This window comes from Myxocyprinus asiaticus, chromosome 9, assembly GCF_019703515.2.
Source record: "Myxocyprinus asiaticus isolate MX2 ecotype Aquarium Trade chromosome 9, UBuf_Myxa_2, whole genome shotgun sequence".
Lineage (NCBI taxonomy): Eukaryota > Metazoa > Chordata > Actinopteri > Cypriniformes > Catostomidae > Myxocyprinus > Myxocyprinus asiaticus.
This window is the reverse complement of record NC_059352.1, coordinates 12,560,564-12,579,063: the sequence shown is the minus strand read 5'-3', so window position 1 is coordinate 12,579,063 and position 18,500 is coordinate 12,560,564. Positions and strand designations below refer to the sequence as shown.

Genomic DNA, 18,500 nt, shown 5'->3' with positions numbered 1-18,500 from the left:
GAAAGAAATGGACAGACAGACAGACAGACGAAAGAAAGAAATGGACAGACAGACAAAAAGAAAGAAATGGATGGACAGACAGACGAAAGAAAGAAATGGACAGACAGTCAAAAAGAAAGAAATGGATGGACAGACAGACGAAAGAAAGAAATGGACACAGACAGACAGACAGACGAAAGAAAGAAATGGACACAGACAGACAGACAGACGAAAGAAAGAAATGGACAGACAGACAGACAGACGAAAGAAAGAAATGGACAGACAGACAGACAGACAGACGAAAGAAAGAAATGGACAGATAGACAGACGAAAGAAAGAAATGGACAGACAGACAAATGAAAGAAATGGACAGACAGACAAATGAAAGAAATGGACAGACAGACAAATAAAAGAAAGAAAGAAAGAAAGAAAGAAAGAAAGAAAGGATGAGCACAGACTGCCAGTGGGCACAAAAGTGTCCTGAAATGTTGTTTGTACCTTACTGACTAAACTAACTCTGATTCACATGCAGCCTCTCATCAGTATGACTCAGTAGTTACAAAACAATGAAAAACCCACAAATAAATCACCAAAAATGGATGTCTGAGTCTTAAAGCAGCTCAAGGCTTCAAATCTCATCCCATTTGCAACAAGATACTTGGGTCACTGCGAGATGATCAGTTTCCAGCAAAGGCTGCCACCTGCTGGCAGAAACTAGGATCTGCACTACTGGAAAAATTTCAAGCTTACGACCTCAGCTCAACCTGACCCAGTTCTTCATTCAGACCCACAGAGAGAGCGAGAGAGAGAGAGAGCACATAGGAGGAAGAATTAATTGTGCACAGAATGTGCTTATTAATTAATTTAAAGTGTTTAAGCTTATTCTCTAAAGCAACTATCTTTGAACAAGGTGATCAAGTGAATGGTTTTCAGACAGGAGCTTATACAGTGGGGTTCAAAAGTCTGTGTCCACATTGAACATCTGGGATTCAATATCTAATTTAAACCTAGAAATAAACAGATCGTTTTAGAATTTTGAATATTTAAGATTCTGCACAATTTCTAGGTCAATAATCAAATAAGCAAATTAGTGACATTAGCCATGTTAACTCAATTGTATGAAGGTCAGAATTCTTTGCTTCCATTGAAGCACGCAAGATACTCTTTGGAACATTCTCAAATAAGGCTGGAAAACATGGATCATCAGGTGTCCATACCAGCTCCTTTGCAAGAAATTCATGCACATTTTTCTATGCAATTCATTGTTATGCTGATAATATTATTTGCTAGAAAAATCATCTATATTAAATGCAAAAAAAAAAAAAAGAAATTCACATGTGGACACGCTGACTTTTTAACCCTGCTGTACGCTCTGTATAATGACCTTTAGGAGATGTTTTTGTTTTAAATACGCTATCTGCACACATAAATTCATCTGAAAAAAGAGGTATGGGGCTCACAGGTATCGGATTGTCCTAATTGGCTCAGTTGTCTCCACCACGGCTTAAACTTCAGCATTGTTTTGATGACCTCCTCATCTTCAAACAAGTTTACCCTGTCAATCAACCAGACCAGTCAATCAGTCAAATATGCTGAAGAGAACACATGGATGAACAAGTTCTTGATTTGATTTGATCAAAATGTCATGGTAAGATAAAAAAAATTTTGTGACCGATTTCATACCACTTTTTCATATTTTAGCATTGGAACTTGGATGAAGGACTTACATGTAGTGGTCAGCACAAAATATTGTGGTTTCTGCATCTAGTCTATTCTGTCTCCTGACTTTAGGAGCGGTGCTGTCTGGATCTTTCACGTCAATCACCTCACTTAGTTCCTCCTGTTGGAACACAACAAAACACATTAGATCAATAACACAAGACTGTTTTTCATTGATAACAGTTCATAATTGCTGGAGATACAGGAGCACCTGAAAGCTACTATATGAACTAATATATATATATATATATAAACATACACACACACACACATACATACACACATACAGTTGCAAACGAAATTATTCAACCCCCCTGATCAGCAATACATTCTGGTGATGTGAATTAAAACACATCAACTAAAACCTCAGTAAACAGTCAAAGTACATTTTTAATACACATTTGAGTGATTTTGAGAACAAAGAGTTCAGTTTACCCAAATTTTAAAATAAAAAATAACTAATTCTCTCCACAAATGTCATGTCAAAAATATTCAACCCCCTAAGTCAATCATTTGTCGAGCATCCTTTATCCTTAATAACAGCAAAAAAATGTTTCAGATAAGTGTTCTCAGGCTTCGGACACCTCTCTATTAGAATTTTTACACATTTCTCATGAGCAAAAGCTTCCAGCTCATTGACATTCTTTGGTTTCTGTGCTGCCACTGCTTCCTTGAAATCCCAACAAATGGGCCATTTAAGGACATTCCACGACCTATCCTTGAACCAGATTTTGGACAACTTGGATGTATCCTTGGTGTTATTGTCTTGCTGGAAAGTCCAGTGATCACCGAGCTTCAATTTACTCACTGAAGGCATCACATTTTTCATGCCAAAATGGCCTGATACCTGAAAGAATCCATGGTGTTAGTCACATAGTCGGGATAGCCGTTTCCTGCAGCCGTAAAACACCCCCATAACAGGACTGACCCACCTCCATGCTTGACTGTTGGGGATGGTGTCGTTCTTGTTATCACCTTGTCATCTTACTCCAGACGTACTGCTGACCCATGGGTCTAAAACTCATTTTCAGTTTAGTGTCATACGTCTATAAAACCTTCTTCCAGGACTCCACAGATCTTTCCTAATTACTTCTTGAATATTCAATCAACATTTCCCTTGGTGAAGTTTTACACACCCCAAGAAGGTTGCTGTTGTACCATATTTAAAAAATGTATGAATGGTGCTGCCAACTTTGTCTATTGGAAATTGAAGTGCCTTGGAAATGTACTTTTAGCCATTACCTTTCTTGTGTAATTTAATAATCTCCTCTATTAGCTTTTGAGACAGCTTATTTTTAATTGCATTTTTTTGCATAGAAAAACATTTTTGCTTAAAACACTAAACTTACATTTTAAAACTTAAATAAGTGCCATTGCAGATTGATGACTTAATTTTACATATTTAAGAAACAGCTACATGCAATAGGGGTTGAATAATTATGACATGGCTGTATTTTTTTTTAAATCCTGCTATTTAGAAATATTAGGTTATATATTCACACTATGACTTTGAATGAGTCACTCAACTGAAACAGATGAAAAGTTTAAAAATTCTGGGTCATCAGAAAAGCTTACCTTTGTAAATCCTTACTGTCTTGGGGGGGTTGAATCATTTCGATTGCAACTGTGTGTGTGTGTATATACATACATATATATACATATATATACATATATATATATATATATATATATATATATATATATATATACACACACACACACACACACACACAGTGTGCAAACTCCCGTGGGCACCAACAATCAACCATGCAATTATCTAATCAGTCAATTGTGTTGCAGCAGTGCAGTGCATAAAATCATGCAGATACGGGTCAGGAGCTTTAGTTAATGTTCACATCAACCATCAGAATGGGGAAAAAATTTGATCCCAGTGATTTGGACCATGGCATGATTGCTGGTGCCAGATGGGCTGATTTCAGTATTTCTGTAACTGCTCGGTTTATGTGTATATATATATATTATATGGAAAACAGTCATGGTTTCATCTACCTTAAAAATGGATTAAGTACATTAAAAAGAAGTGAAACAGATTTGAAATGATCCCAGGTTATTTCTTTTTCAATAACTCTACACATCACTGTGTTGGAAATAGACAGTGTTGGGTAATAACTAACTGATGCTACTAACTTAAAGGGATAGTTCACCCAAAAAAGAAATTCTCTCACCATTTACTTACCCTCATGCCATCCCAGACGTGTATGACTTTCTGTATTCTGCTGAACACAAAAGAAGATTTTAACAAGAATAACTCCGCTCTGTAGGTCCATATAATGAAAGAGAATAAAGGCAGCATAAAAGTAATCCATACGACTCCAGTGGTTAAATGTACAGTGCATCCGGAAAGTATTCACAGCGCTTCACTTTTTCCACATTTTGTTATGTTACAGCCTTATTCCAAAATGGATTAAATTCATTCTTTTCCTCAAAATTCTACAAACAATACCCCATAATGACAACGTGAAAGAAGTTTGTTTGAAATCTTTGGAAATTTATTAAAAATAAAAAACGAAAAAAATCACATGTACATAAGTATTCACAGCCTTTGCCATGACACTCAAAATTGAGCTCAGGTGCATCCTGTTTCCACTGATCATCCTTGAGATGTTTCTACAACTTGATTGGAGTCCACCTGTGGTAAATTCAGTTGATTGGACATGATTTGGAAAGCCACACACCTGTCTATATAAAGTCCCACAGTTAACAGTGCATGTCAGAGCACAAACCAAGCCATGAAGTCCAAGGAATTGTCTGTAGACCTCCGAGACAGGATTGTATTGAGGCACAGATCTGGGGAAGGGTACAGAAAAATTTCTGCAGCATTGAAGGTCCCAATGAGCACAGTGGCCTCCATCATCCATAAATGGAAGAAGTTTGGAACCACCAGGACTCTTCCTAGAGCTGGCCGCCTGGCCAAACTGAGCGATCGGGGGAGAAGGCCCTTAGTCAGGGAGGTGACCAAGAACCCGATGGTCACTCTGACAGAGCTCCAGTGTTTCTCTGTGGAGAGAGGAGAACCTTCCAGAAGAACAACCATCTCTGCAGCACTCCACCAATCAGGCCTGTATGGTAGAGTGGCCAGACGGAAGCCACTCCTCAGTAAAAGGCACATGACAGCCCGCCTGGAGTTTGCCAAAAGGCACCTGAAGGACTCTCAGACCATGAGAAACAAAGATTGAACTCTCTGGCCTGAATGGCAAGCATCATGCCTGGAGGAAACCAGGCACCGCTCATCACCTGGCCAATACCATCCCTACAGTGAAGCATGGCGGTGGCAGCATCATGCTGTGGGGATGTTTTTCAGCGGCAGGAACTGGGAGACTAGTCAGGATCGAGGGAAAGATGAATGCAGCAATGTACAGAGACATCCTTGATGAAAACCTGCTCCAGAGCACTCTGAACCTCAGACTGGGGCGAAGGTTCATCTTCAAACAGGACAACGACCCTAAGCACACAGCCAAGATAACAAAGGAGTGGTTACGGGACAACTCTGTGAATGTCCTTGAGTGGCCCAGCCAGAGCCCAGACTTGAACCCTATTGAACATCTCTGGAGAGATCTGAAAATGGCTGTGCACCGACGCTCCCCATCCAACCTGATGGAGCTTGAGAGGTCCTGCAAAGAAGAATGGGAGAAACTGCCCAAAAATAGGTGTGCCAAGCTTGTAGCATCAGACTCAAAAAGACTTGAGGCTGTAATTGTTGCCAAAGGTGCTTCAACAAAATATTGAGCAAAGGCTGTGAATACTTATGTACATGTAATTTTTTTCATTTTTTATTTTTAATACATTTGCAAAGATTTTAAACAAACTTCTTTCACGTTGTCATTATGGAGTATTGTTTGTAGAATTTTGAGGAAAATAATGAATTTAATCCATTTTGGAATAAGGCTGTAACATAACAAAATGTGGAAAAAGTGAAGCGCTGTGAATACTTTCCGGATGCACTGTATGTCTTCAGAAGCTAAATGATAAGTGTGAGTAAGAAACAGCTCAATATTTAAGTCCTTTTTGATTATAAATTCTCCTCTCTGCCCAGTAGTTGGCAATATGCACAAAGAATGTGAATCATCAAAAACAAATGAATGTGAAAGTGAAGATTTATAGTAAAAAAGGACTTCAATATTAATCTGTTTCTGACCCACACCTATCATATCGCTTCTGAAGAAATTAATTTAACCACTGCAGTCATTTGGATTACTTTTATGCTGCCTTTATATGCTTTTTGGACCTTCAACACTCTGGCCACCATTCACTTGCATGGACCTACAGAGCTGAGCTATTCTTCTAAAAATCTCTGTTTGTGTTCAGCAGAAGAAAGAAAGTCATACACATCTGGGATGGCAGGAGGGTGAGTAAATGAGAGAATTTTCATTTTTGGGTGAACTATCCCTTTAGCTACATTTTTCAGAAGCTTGACAGCAGCTCAGTTACTTAAATAGTGTAGCGTAGTTGATTTTTTTTCCAACACAAGATTTTTCTCTCATCCCATATCACAAATATCATTTAAAATTGTAACTGTCCCCTTAAACACTATGTAGGTAGCTATGTAGCACTTCTAGTGCAAATAACGACTTTTTAATTAGTTTTTGTTTAGTTTTACTGCAGTTTACATTATAAGGACCTTGGCAGATTTCAAAAAGTTCAACAAGCAGCTTTCCCAACACTGCTCACTATATAAATGTTCTTTTCCCACTTTAAAAGGAATTATTTTTCATCCATGAATTCATTAATTCACTCAACTTTAAACATATTTAAACACTTGAATGTAATTAAATCCTTAATGCTGAATATTCAGACTTCAAAATGTTTCATAAAAACTGTCCAAGAACAAAACCTGATGTTTGTTTACTGAAACTTAGCAGGCTAAGATAAATAATGAATTCTAATAGGTCCAATATGAAGACAAGGATCTAAAAAAGGTATTTCGATTTGATCCATCATCAAACCACATCAGTCAGGGACAGATGTTCTTACCTGCAGTCTGCTGAAGACTCCAGACCTGAGGTTTCCAAAGCCATATTTGTGGTATTCTTTCAGAGTCTCCGCTGGGGTTTCAGTGTAAGCCTCCTGTTCTATCTGCCAATCAAACTCTTCCTCTTCATCTTCCTTCTCAGATGACTCAGCACCTCCTCCACCACAAGCCTCTGAGAAACCGGCAACAGAGCAGGAATACAGCATGAAGAAACTTGACATAAAGAATAGGCACTTAGTACCGAAGAATTAAACCTCACCTGTGTCCTCCACCAGCGGTTTGGCTGATCTGGATCCCTTAGGGGCCAGGAGACTGGTCAGCATCTCCAGACCCTCAAAGTGCTGACCGGCGGTCTCTTTTGGGACATGCAATGTGAAGAGACCTAATATGTACACAAACACTCAATTCAGTTTGAATCATTCAACTTGCTCAAGGTACAAGGTTGTTGCGATGTGCAAGGTTACAAGATATTTAGCATTACTACACCATTATTATAACTATTACACTAAATAGAAATAGATTTGATATGGCCCTTTCAATTTAAGTCTACGGTACTTTTTCCTCTGTCTGATTGCATAGAAAAGTAAAAGCACCTCTCTTGAGGTATCTATGTCCATAGCAGAAATGGTGCAGGAGAAGGTACACTGCAAATGTAATACTTGGGATTAGAGTTTGTTCTAAACCCAAACCCATTTATATAATCAATAGTAAAATAGGGGGTGGCACGGATGGAGCAGTAAGAGTGTTTGGGACACCTGTTAAATTCCAATTCTTCATAAATTAGACTTGAAATTGCATTAGTCAAGCCATTTTCTATGCTGCACTGGCAATGAAACTGGAAACTCCTTGCATCAACCTTAATCGATCAAAGTCTATGCTTAACACAACTAAAAGCTGGAACATATACATTTAAAAAGGTATTATATTAAAATGACAATAATTGCCTTGACTGTAGTCCTGCCAGATTTGTGAAAGATTTATAATTACTTAGTTTGTAAGCACAGAAAGCAATTATTGGTGCTTTATGATAGAGAACTGCTAAATTATTCACTGGCTGTCGATCAAAGCGGACACGCTGAAACAAGGCCAATGAGACGTCAAGCAGAAGATCCCTTGGCCATTAGGTATAATTAAAAGTGCTAATAGGCAGCTCATTAAAGATGTGTCGGGGCTACGGCAGATCAGTCAGACACAATCACAGTGCTTCTACTGTTTCTATCTGAATGAAAGATTGATAAGCACGACAAGAAAGAGGGAGTGAGTATAAAGTGAAAATGTATCACAATAAAGAAAGAACAGAGTGAAATATTGGTGAGATGAATCGTTATGCTTAAACGACTGATTAAATGTGAGAGTTCTGTGCACTAATAAAATCTGGCTGGCATGAGAACCAGGAAGTAATCACGTGCATGCAAATAATAGTGAGCATATTACGAAGGTTGCATTTTCACTCCAAAATTAAATTTTTACTCCATTGATGATTAGGTTTATGGTTTTGGGGATAGATTTAATAAAATATGCATTCCTGCTGACTGTATTACAACATTGCCACAGCCACCTTTGGCTTACTCTCTGATAGCTTGAGCCAAATGATTCTCAAAATCAAATAATTTTAAGGCATGATATTCAATAAAACTGCTCAATAAGGACTCAGCATTATTTTCTGTAAGGCTGCTTTGATATTATGTGCATTGTGAAAAGTAATATACAAACAAAAATGACTTAGACTTGACAACAAAAATACAACTCTGTGGTCATTTCACATATACATTCGACAACACTTCCAGCTTCGGCCAGTGGGGGCAGTGGTTGTAATTTCAGTAGCACAGACCGATTTCAGCAGCAGAACTTTTGACCTACTGTTGTCGAATTCACAGTAGGTGTGTCCCGAACTGCACACTTCTGCACTATTCTATGCCATTTTGTAGTGTAAGTGTGTAAGTAGTATGTTAACACTTGGTGCATTCAAGTCCTCCTGGGAAGTTCATACTTACTAGGTCGGAAATCGTAAATATGATGTGATGTGCATTTAAGTGATTTTACTCAGAAAGAATGGACCCGTTTTGCAATTTCATATTTCTTTCTCTCAGTTTCACTAACTAGCGAAGGTAAGAAGCTTTTTTTTTGCACCAATGCAACAAACTAAAGAGCGAAGCCACGGATTAGGTGTGTAATAAATGCTCTTGTGTGACCAGATATAATGACGGGAAATGTAGTTTTGTTGAAAACGCTTGTCGCTGCATTAACCAGCTAAATGAGGCTTAATTTGTGGCAAGTTTTAACATAATTCTTCAAAAACTCTTCATTAACAGTACAAAAAAAGCATACAACTGCACAGTCAAAATTCTCAAGTAAAACTGAATTGTTACCAATAACAATTTGCTTCCACCTTGATTGTCTTTGTGTCATCTTGGACTTACACTGACACCTGGCGGCTTAGATGCAGCATAATTTAAAATCAACAATTTTCAGTTTCAGATGCCATTGTAGAAATTTTGTATTCACAGACAGCCATGATTACTTTAATCAATGAGTGAAAGTGTCAAATAACAGGGTGGTTACTGAGATTAAATGAGTAGTATTTGGCTGATCATGTTATTCTAACATGGCAGCCCCCATGTGCGGACCCTCTCCATGTAGAATAAAACAGCTTTTATAAGGTTACTGATATGACTTCATTTTAATGTGAGTGGTCATGAATAAATTGACATGCCCCCAACTCGTGAAAGTTGGGGCTCGAACTATCGACTTGGTTACGTATGTAAACTCAGTCCCCTGAGATGAAGGGAACGAGACATTGCATCATACTGATGCATACGGAAAATTCCTTTTCTGACGACCTAGTTGAAACCCTTCTACAATAATGCCAATTCTAAGATTGGCTATCAGAATCAGAACGAGCTTTATTGCCAAGTAAGCTTACACACACAAGGAATTTGTCATTGTGACAGAAGCTTCCAACATATACATTTAAACATATACATATAGTGACATTACAATAAAAATAAGACATAACAGATAAATAAAAAAGAAATATACAATCGAGCAAATGTTGTTCAAATATTTTGTATACAGATATATAGTTATGTGCTGGTGATGTAATGTACTGAATAAGAGGTTGGATATGTTAAAAAAATATAAATGAAATATAGATATAAGTAGGAATGGATGAATTGAATATTGCACATGGTTGTGTTGACAAAAAGGAAAGTATTTGGGGGCAGTTTTAACTGTTCATGAGGTGGATGGCCTAAGGGAAAAAACTGTTCCTGTGCCTGGCTGTTCTGGTGCTCAGCGCTCTGTAGCGCCGGCCAGAGGACAACAGTTCGAAAAGGAAGTGTGCTGGGTGTAAAGAGTGATTTTACCAGCCCTTTTCGTTACTCTGGATGTGTACAGTTCTAGCAGGGTGGGTAGGGGAGTGCCAATAATCCTCTCAGCAGTCCGAGCTATCCTTTGAAGTCTTTTGATGTCTGACTAGCTGAACCAAACCAGACAGTTATAGAAGTGCAGAGGACAGACTCAATGACTGCTGAGTAGAACTGTTTAAGCCCCGCCCTTTTAGGTGCGAAGCTGTCTGGTATATAAGCGGGCGCAGAAACACCATACCTCAGAATTTTCTGACTGAGCACTTAGAATGGATATATGAACTAGTCATATAGTATGAATTTACTCCTTCACGAACTCAGTTGGGAAGGAAGTTTTATTTATATTGAAAGTGCTTGTGACTTTATGGAAATTACAACGGTCTGAACGCAGGCGGTTAAATAACGGGGTAGCCCGTACTTAAAAATGGGGGCATAAGTTTATGTTTGGCCAACGAAATAGCAAGCGCTCTAGACAGAGAGGACTTGCGAGGAGAGAGACGTTACGTCTAGGTTGTAAACCCTTGCGTATGTGTTTGGACCAGCCTGCTGCACAGCACATGTCTTGTAAGGAAATCAATCAATATCAATCAATCAATATTTATTGATTTATTGGTTGACCAAAGTGCTGTAAAAAGGTAAAATAATTATTGCAGAAAAATGAAGCAAACAACAAGATAGATAAAAGTATAGTAATAAAAAGATAAAACAGTTCACTATGATTAAGGAATATTAAAAGCCAAAGAGAATAAATAAGTCTTTAGAGCAGACTTGAAGGTTGAAATAGGTGTTAATCTGACGTGCAAGTGTAAGCTATTCCATAGTTTCGGCCCAGCGACTACAAATGCACGATCACCATTTTAGTTTTGATCTAGGCACAGAGAGTAAACCAAAATCAGAAGATCTCAGAGTTCTTGACGGAATATACGGCTGGAGCAAGTCTGATGGATATTTAGGGGCCAAATTATGTAGTGCTTTGTAAACATACAGTAAAATTTTATAGTCAATTCTGTATTTAACAGGAAGTCAGTGCAAAGCAATTAGAATAGGTGTAACTGACTCGTACTTGCAAGTCCCCGTGATAAGTCTGGCAGCTGCGTTTTGTACCAGCTGTAGACAAGAGATGAAAGATTGAGAGACACCATAGTAGAGTGAATTGCAATAATCTAAACGAGATGTTACAAAAGCATGAATCACAGTTTGAAAGTTGCGCATGGATAAAAAAAGGTTTTACTTTAGTGAGAAGGCGAAGATGAAAAAAACATGACTTTACAACTGTACTAATTTGTTTGTTGAATATTAAATGATTATCAAACTGAACACCCAGGTTTCTGGCGCAGTCTGTTTTACGGTATATGAAAACACCATTCATCCATTCCCATGAAGAGGCCATGCCTCTAGTTGAGTGTGCTTTAACACCAATTGGGCAATTTGCAACCTGCAACTCATAAGCCAGGGCAATCGCATCAACAATCCAGTGGGAAAGTCTTTGCTTGGAGACAGACATTCCTTTTTGTGCATCCTCCATAGCACACAAAGAGCTGGTCAGACAGTCTGAACTGGCATGTGCAGTCAACATATGTGTGTAGTGCTCACACAGAGCATAACAAATGCAAGGAATATTCCTTATCAGAATTAAATGGAGGAGGGAAAAAGGCCACCTGATGAACCACCTGAGCTCTGGAAGGTGTGGATAAAACCTTAGGCACATAGCCTTTTCTGGGTTTGACGGTGGCTTTTGAAAGCCCCGGACCAAACTCCAGTGCTTGCAAATCACCGACCCATTTTAATGAAGCCAGAGCCAGCAGTAATGCGGCCTTAAGAGAAAGCACACGCAATTCAACAGAGTCCAGGGTTTGAAGGGGGGCCCCGCGAGTGCTTTTAGGACCAAAGTTAGGTCCCAGCTCAGGACTGTAGTCGGGCGAGGAGGATTTAGTCGCCTCGCTCCCCTAAGGAACTTTATTATTAAATCATGTTTGCCTATAGAGGTGCCGGCTTCAGGTGTGTGATAGGCAGAGATACAGTTGAAGTCAGAAGTTTACATTCACTTAGGTTGAAGTCATTAAAAAAAAATATTAACCACTCCACAGATTTCATATTAGCAAACTATAGTTTTGGCAAGTAATTTAGCACATCTACTTTGCGCATGACAAGTAATTTTTCCAACAACTGTTTACAGACAGATTGTTTCACTTTTAATTGACTATATCACAATTCCAGCGGGTCAGTTTACAAACAAGTTACAAGTTAACTGTACCTTTAAGTAGCGTGGAAAATTCCTGAAAATTATGTCAAACCTTTAGGCAATTAGCCAATTATATTCTGATATGCTAATTGGAGTCAATTGGAGGTGTACCTGTGGATGTATTTTAAGGCCTACCTTCAAACTCAATCAAAAGAAATCAGCCAAGACCTCAGAAAAAAACATTGTGGACCTCCACAAATCTAGTTCATCCTTGGGAGCAATTTCCAAATGCCTGAAGTTACCACGTTCATCTGTACAAACAACAGTATGCAAGTACAAGCACCACGAGACCACGCAGCCATCATACTGCTCAAGAAGGAGACGCATTCAGTCTCCTAGAGATGAATGTAATTTGGTGCGAAAAGTGCAAATTAGTCCCAGCACAACAGCAAAGGACCTTGTGAAGATGCTGGAGGAAACAGGTAGACAAGTATCTAGATCCACAGTAAAACGAGTCCTATATCGACATAGCCTGAAAGGCTGCTCAGCAAGGAAGAAGCCACTGCTCCAAAACCATCACAAAGCCCTGACTTCAATCCGATAGAAAATTTGTGGGCAGAACTGAAAATGCATGTGCGAGCAAGGAGGTCTTCAAACCTGACTCAGTTACACAGTTCACTGGGTCTTTGCCACAAGAAATGCACCAATTAGCAAACACATTTCATTTAAGTGCATAGAGGTGTCTCGTGGATGGTACTTTAGCCTGTAAAATGGTGTTCATCACCAACTGAGTCAATTCAATTCTGCTGCACAAGGGTGTTTTTCCCCATTGGCACGGGGCTCGTGCTGAGGCGGCTGCCTACATTTGGGCCACGGCTTGCGCTCGGTGGCGACTTTTGGCGGCGCCGAGGCAGCAGGCGTGGGGTTTTTAGCCACGCGCTGTCCCGAGACAGAGCAGGAGCGAGCCGGTTGGGATGAAGTACTGCTCCGTTTTGGCATAAAATATCTCATCGCCTGCGAGTGTTTTGGAGCTGCGACGTAGCGCTCAGTGAACCCATCCACAGAGCTGCCGAATAGACCGGCTGGAGACATCGGAGCATCAAAGAGGGTGGCTTTTTCTGCGTCATGCATTTCAGTGAGGGTCAGCCTGATGTGATGATCCAGGATGACCAGGGTGCCCATTGATTTGCCAATGGCCTGTGCAGTGACTTTAGTGGCCCGCAGTGCTAAGTCCGTAGCGGTACGGAGCTCTTTAAACGTCTCTGGATCGTTGCTCGTCCTTTTGTTTTAGGAGCTTAACTTGGAAAACATGGAACACCACCACTGCGTGGAGTGCTGAACCAGCATGGCCCGCTGCGGAGTATGCTTTTCCAGCCAGTGCAGACTAGAGCCCGACCGATATGGGATTTTTGAGACTGATACGATACTGATTTTAGAGGGGGAAAATTCACCGCTTACCGATATGGTGGCCGATATAGTTCATTTTTGATCTGGAATGAAAACAGACCTTTTCTATGTGGATTGTGCACCAATTTTACACCAATATGACCAAGCAATGGTACTCAGAAGGCTGCTTTCTTAAACAAATATTTTATCAAAGAATATTTGACATTATTATACACTGTCAACAAATTCTGAGAACACTGAGAAAATAAATAAAAATACAATAAATAGCTAAATAAACATCAGTATTACTGTTTAGTATCAGTCAAATGCTGACTATTTTAATTCTGCCAGTCAATTAGAGGCAGGTTGTAAAACAAGAAGCATTTACACCTGCCAAGTCAAGAGATAAACAGCGGCAGCTCTGTTACACCGTATTCTGCTATACAAGTTCAGGGGAAACTTTCAACGGTGGAAAACCAGTCTTTTATATATTATATTTTATAAATGCAATGACTGGAATTGTTCGGTTGAAGGGGTTATCAAACTGTGAATCCTGAACAAAACAGTTTGGTGAATACATGTTTACACATTAGCTTCCACTCAGCTGACAAGCCATGGAAATAGCTACGTGGTTAGCTAGTTAGCTATAAGCTCGTTGCTACGGAGAGTACAAGATGGACGTTGTTTATTTTACTTTCCAGCATTGCGTCTCACCAACTAGGTAACAACGTAGCATGAAATCAACAATCAACAGACACAATCCACCACCGCACTGTTGTCTGCTGAGCTGCATAAAGATGCTCTGACAAACTATAGCTGGCTAACAGCAAACAGATGTGATATGCATGAGTGACATGGTTGTCAGGGACAGGGTTAACGTTATATTATTTATATTGAAAAGGGAAAATGATGGTGTCATTGTTTATTAACTTTCCAGTATGTATTTCACAAACTAGTTAGCAACTTACCGAGAAGACACCGCTTAACTCCGTACCGCTCAACTCCGGACAAACTATGTTATGCAACCAATTCTAAAGCATTGTTTTCTGCATTATATGTTCTGAAAAAGTTCTCTTATCTGCACATATCGGTAAACATATACGCCGATGCGATATATCGGTGAAAGTCTAATATCGGCTGACTGATAAATCGGTCGGGCACTAGTGCAGACATTAGTCAACACAGCTAGGAAGGATGAGTGGGGCGTGATTTCCACGCCCTGCTACTCGCCTGGCAGCGATGTGGCGCTACCGCCTCTTCCACAGGGGGTGGTTGGGCTTATCCTTTGTCTTCCCCGTGGTCCACTCTAGTGAGGAGAGTGGAGTCGCTGTGCGAGCGAGCTGAATAAACCTTCGGGTAGATCTGCAGGACAAGGTCGTTTGACGATGTTTGGACTGCAGGAACCACTCATCAAGGTGAGATTTTTACAGTTCCTCTGGAGGAGACCACTCGAGACCGAGCTCTTAGACCGCCCTGGAAAGGACGCCAAACATCTCCTTGTCAATGACGCATGCACGCTCCTTGCCCTCGTGTATATATATATATATATATATATATATATATATATATATATATATATATATATATAATAATATACTAGATACAGCAATAAAGGATAATCAGGCCGAAGAGCTGGGTGGAGCAGGTGTGTCGCTGATGCGAGGACCCGTTCACCAATGAAGCATCTAGTTTCAACTAGATCATTGGAAAAGAAATTTCCCATATGCGTCAGCATGACGCAATGTCAAGTGAACTGAATCGTTACGGAACCAGAGTTTCCTACTCGTAATTTTGACTTTGTGGTGCCGTTCATGTGCGTTCAACTCGTAAATATGATCATTTCGACATGACTTGAACGCACCAACTGAAAATGCAACAATAAGAAGTGTACTATGCATACCCGGATGATGTACTTTCTCAACCATCAAAATAGAGTCTGGAACGTTGGGCACTTTCATGCTTGTTGACTTCTGTATGCCAAATTGCTTGTTATGTTCCTCATTTGTATGTTGCTTTGGATAAATGTGTCTACTCAATGATTAAATGTAAATGCTTGCCATATATAGTGAAAGGGGCGGAGTCATCTGGCTGTGATGCTGGTGTGACCAAACAATTGTAAATAATGGAGAATGTGGCAACTTGGAAAACTTCAGTGAAGGCAGCACCTTATAAATGTAAGTTTAATGCTTTACCATCACCCCATGCTATGTGAATATATTTATTATTTGAGATATAAGTGTTGAAAAATAAGTGTTTGGTTAATGCGCTAAAGCTAGCAGCATCACATCATGTGCGTTTGAAACATCACTTGCATCAGCTGTTAAATGGCAAATGCTTCCATGTAGTTATTTTTTTGAGTGCATAATGTACTGTGTAAGTGCAAAGTGTACAGTGTGTTATTTGGGACACGGCTAGTGAGATCAGTCTGCTGATGACTTTCAGAGACTTTGCAGATGCTTTGACCACCTGACTTTTGTGGAAAAAAAACAAAAAAACAAATAAAAAACAGAGTAAATACATTTCTCACATTATGTGTCAAACAGTAACAACTTTAAAGTCTGTGCCTTACACAACCCTGCATTATACAACCTGCAAGTTTTGGCACTGCTAGAACATTAAACATTTAAAAAGGTATAATGTAAATATGACAATAATTGCCTTGGCTGTAGTCCTGGCAGATTTGTGAATGATTTATAATTACTTGTGTAAGCACAGAAGCAATTAGAGGTGCTTTACGATAGAAGACTGTTTAATTATTTATTGGCTGTCGATCAAACAGGACACACTGAAATAAGGCCAATGAGATGTCAACATAGGATCAAGTGGCCATTAACTATATTTCAAAAATGCTATAGCAGCAGCTGGAAAACTTCATGCTATTCAGAGGCCCGAAAGCCTGAAAAGTTGTGGAAATTGTTAGAACAACAGGGGTTTATAAATGTAAACCCTTGGCCCATCAATCTATTCCATGGGAACTGTAAGAAATTGCAATTCCTTGGCATTCAAATACACCAAAATTCCTTAAAGGAATATTCCAGGGTCAATACAAGTTAAGCTCAATCTACAGCATTTGTGTCATAATGCTGATAACCACAAAATATTATTTAGACTTGTCCCTCCCTCATTAAAAAAAAAAAAAATCACGATTACAGTAAGGCACTTACATTGGAAGTGAATGGGGCCAGTCCACAAACATTAAAATACACACTTTTTCAAACGTATAGCCACAAGATGTACACATTATATGTGTTAACATGATTTTAAAGTGATAAACTCAGGGATTTACTGGTGTTAAGGTATTTACCAGATTTCAGGGGGTTATCTGTGTATCGTCACCATGATAACAAAGATGTAATATTGTATATAACTTTATTTTATCACACTAAAATCATGTTAAAACATATAATGTTTACATCTTGTGGCCATACTTTTTAAACAGTGTATTTCAATGTTTATTGACTTTTTTTTAATAAACAAGGGAGTGTTTGAATTTTTTTGTGGTATTCAACATTATGCCACAAAAGCTGTTGATTGAGCAACTTGTATTGAGCCCAGAATATTTATTTAATTATTCGAGGCCCTGAGGTCTGTATACTATACTAGCTATACTTGAATTTTTTATATCAGTTACACATTTCCTCAATGTGTTTAATTCAAATCACATTATTAGTTTAGTGTTTTTCACAACACAAAGTATTATTCCAGAGCATCTTTACATATAGTGAATTTATAGTGTGTCACTTTGCCATGTAAAAAAAGAAAAAAAAGGTATACCTTTAGAGTTTTACCAGACAAACGTTGGTTATGGTTCAAAACCAATAACCTAATATAAGCGTACTTACATTGTTCTGTCCTACACCATACTTGAATTCGTAGTCACACCAGACTGAATTTGTATCCTTTTTAAATATTATAGTAGGGACAGTAATTGCTCTGGAACTGGGAAGCAATGGACAGTAACAAATTGTTGTTAAAACATATTGATGATTTCTCAGTTTGCTCAAGCAATGCAGCTATCCGTATCTAGCAGACCCTAGTTGCTATCTTCTGTACTACTAAGACCCAAGTTTGTAGTAAGTAAAGTTAGAGAGGAACCCTTGAAAAACTGAAAAGATTTGGGGAATTTTGCTCCTTCTGCTAAGGCTTGTTTGTGTGTTATGTCAAAAAACAAAGACAATCTTAGGTATTGTATATTCCAAAAATAGTGACAAACAAAATATGCACAGGCTTACTAAGGCAATTGTAGCACAAAGTGTAACAAAGAGTGATTTTTACCTTTATCGATATCAAATGAAGCCTTCTCCCGACCATCTTCTACTATTCTCCCAGGTAGAGTCAACCTAAAAGGTAGATTTATAGCAAAGATTAATTTATAATGGTTAACATAAACAGACCTAAAGACACCTTTCCATGGTTTCATGACAAAACCTTATATATTGGTATAAAAAAATGTAGGTAGTATATATATTTGTACATATATATGTGTGTCAATTTGAGCTATGAATCACTATTACTGTGAAAAGACCAAAAAAAAAAAAAAATCTAATTTGAAGGATATACAAGTAGTTTGCCCATGTGTGTTACCATATGTTTGACCGTTTTTCAGGTCACTCACCTGAGAAAGTAAGGCTTGGCGTAGAACTTGAAGTCCTCTCCCTGAATGTAGATGTCAAACTCAGATGTTCTTGTGTAGGGTACACGAATAATCACAGTGAGGAAGTTGGCATCTTGACTCAGTTCAAATGCTGGCGTTATCATGATTACAATGCCTATACAGTAGTGCAGTAGGAAGCCAAATGTTTAATCAGACATCTCAAACTGGTTGGCAAAGAAATTAAATTGAACCGTTTCTCAAGGCAGCCATTTAAGCATAATGTAA

At 38.8% G+C, this 18,500-nt stretch overlaps 1 protein-coding gene across 4 annotated transcripts in view; it reads right to left on the bottom strand.

Annotated features, from left to right (window-relative positions):
* The window catches only part of shq1 (SHQ1, H/ACA ribonucleoprotein assembly factor), a 68,533-nt gene that overhangs the window by 44,105 nt on the left and 5,928 nt on the right, over positions 1–18,500 (bottom strand). For 3 of the 4 annotated variants that reach the window (XM_051705827.1, XM_051705828.1, XM_051705829.1), the window contains 6 exons: positions 18,237–18,390; positions 17,897–17,961; positions 6,948–7,070; positions 6,691–6,860; positions 1,707–1,819; positions 1,440–1,534 (listed from right to left, as the gene is read on the bottom strand). In XM_051705827.1, coding sequence (XP_051561787.1) covers positions 1,440–1,534; positions 1,707–1,819; positions 6,691–6,860; positions 6,948–7,070; positions 17,897–17,961; positions 18,237–18,379 — 709 coding nt within the window. In that variant the 5' untranslated portion in view covers positions 18,380–18,390. Of the gene's footprint in view, positions 1–1,439; positions 1,535–1,706; positions 1,820–6,690; positions 6,861–6,947; positions 7,071–17,463; positions 17,561–17,896; positions 17,962–18,236; positions 18,391–18,500 lie in introns of those variants that run through there. The other variant, XM_051705830.1, reaches the window with a different exon arrangement.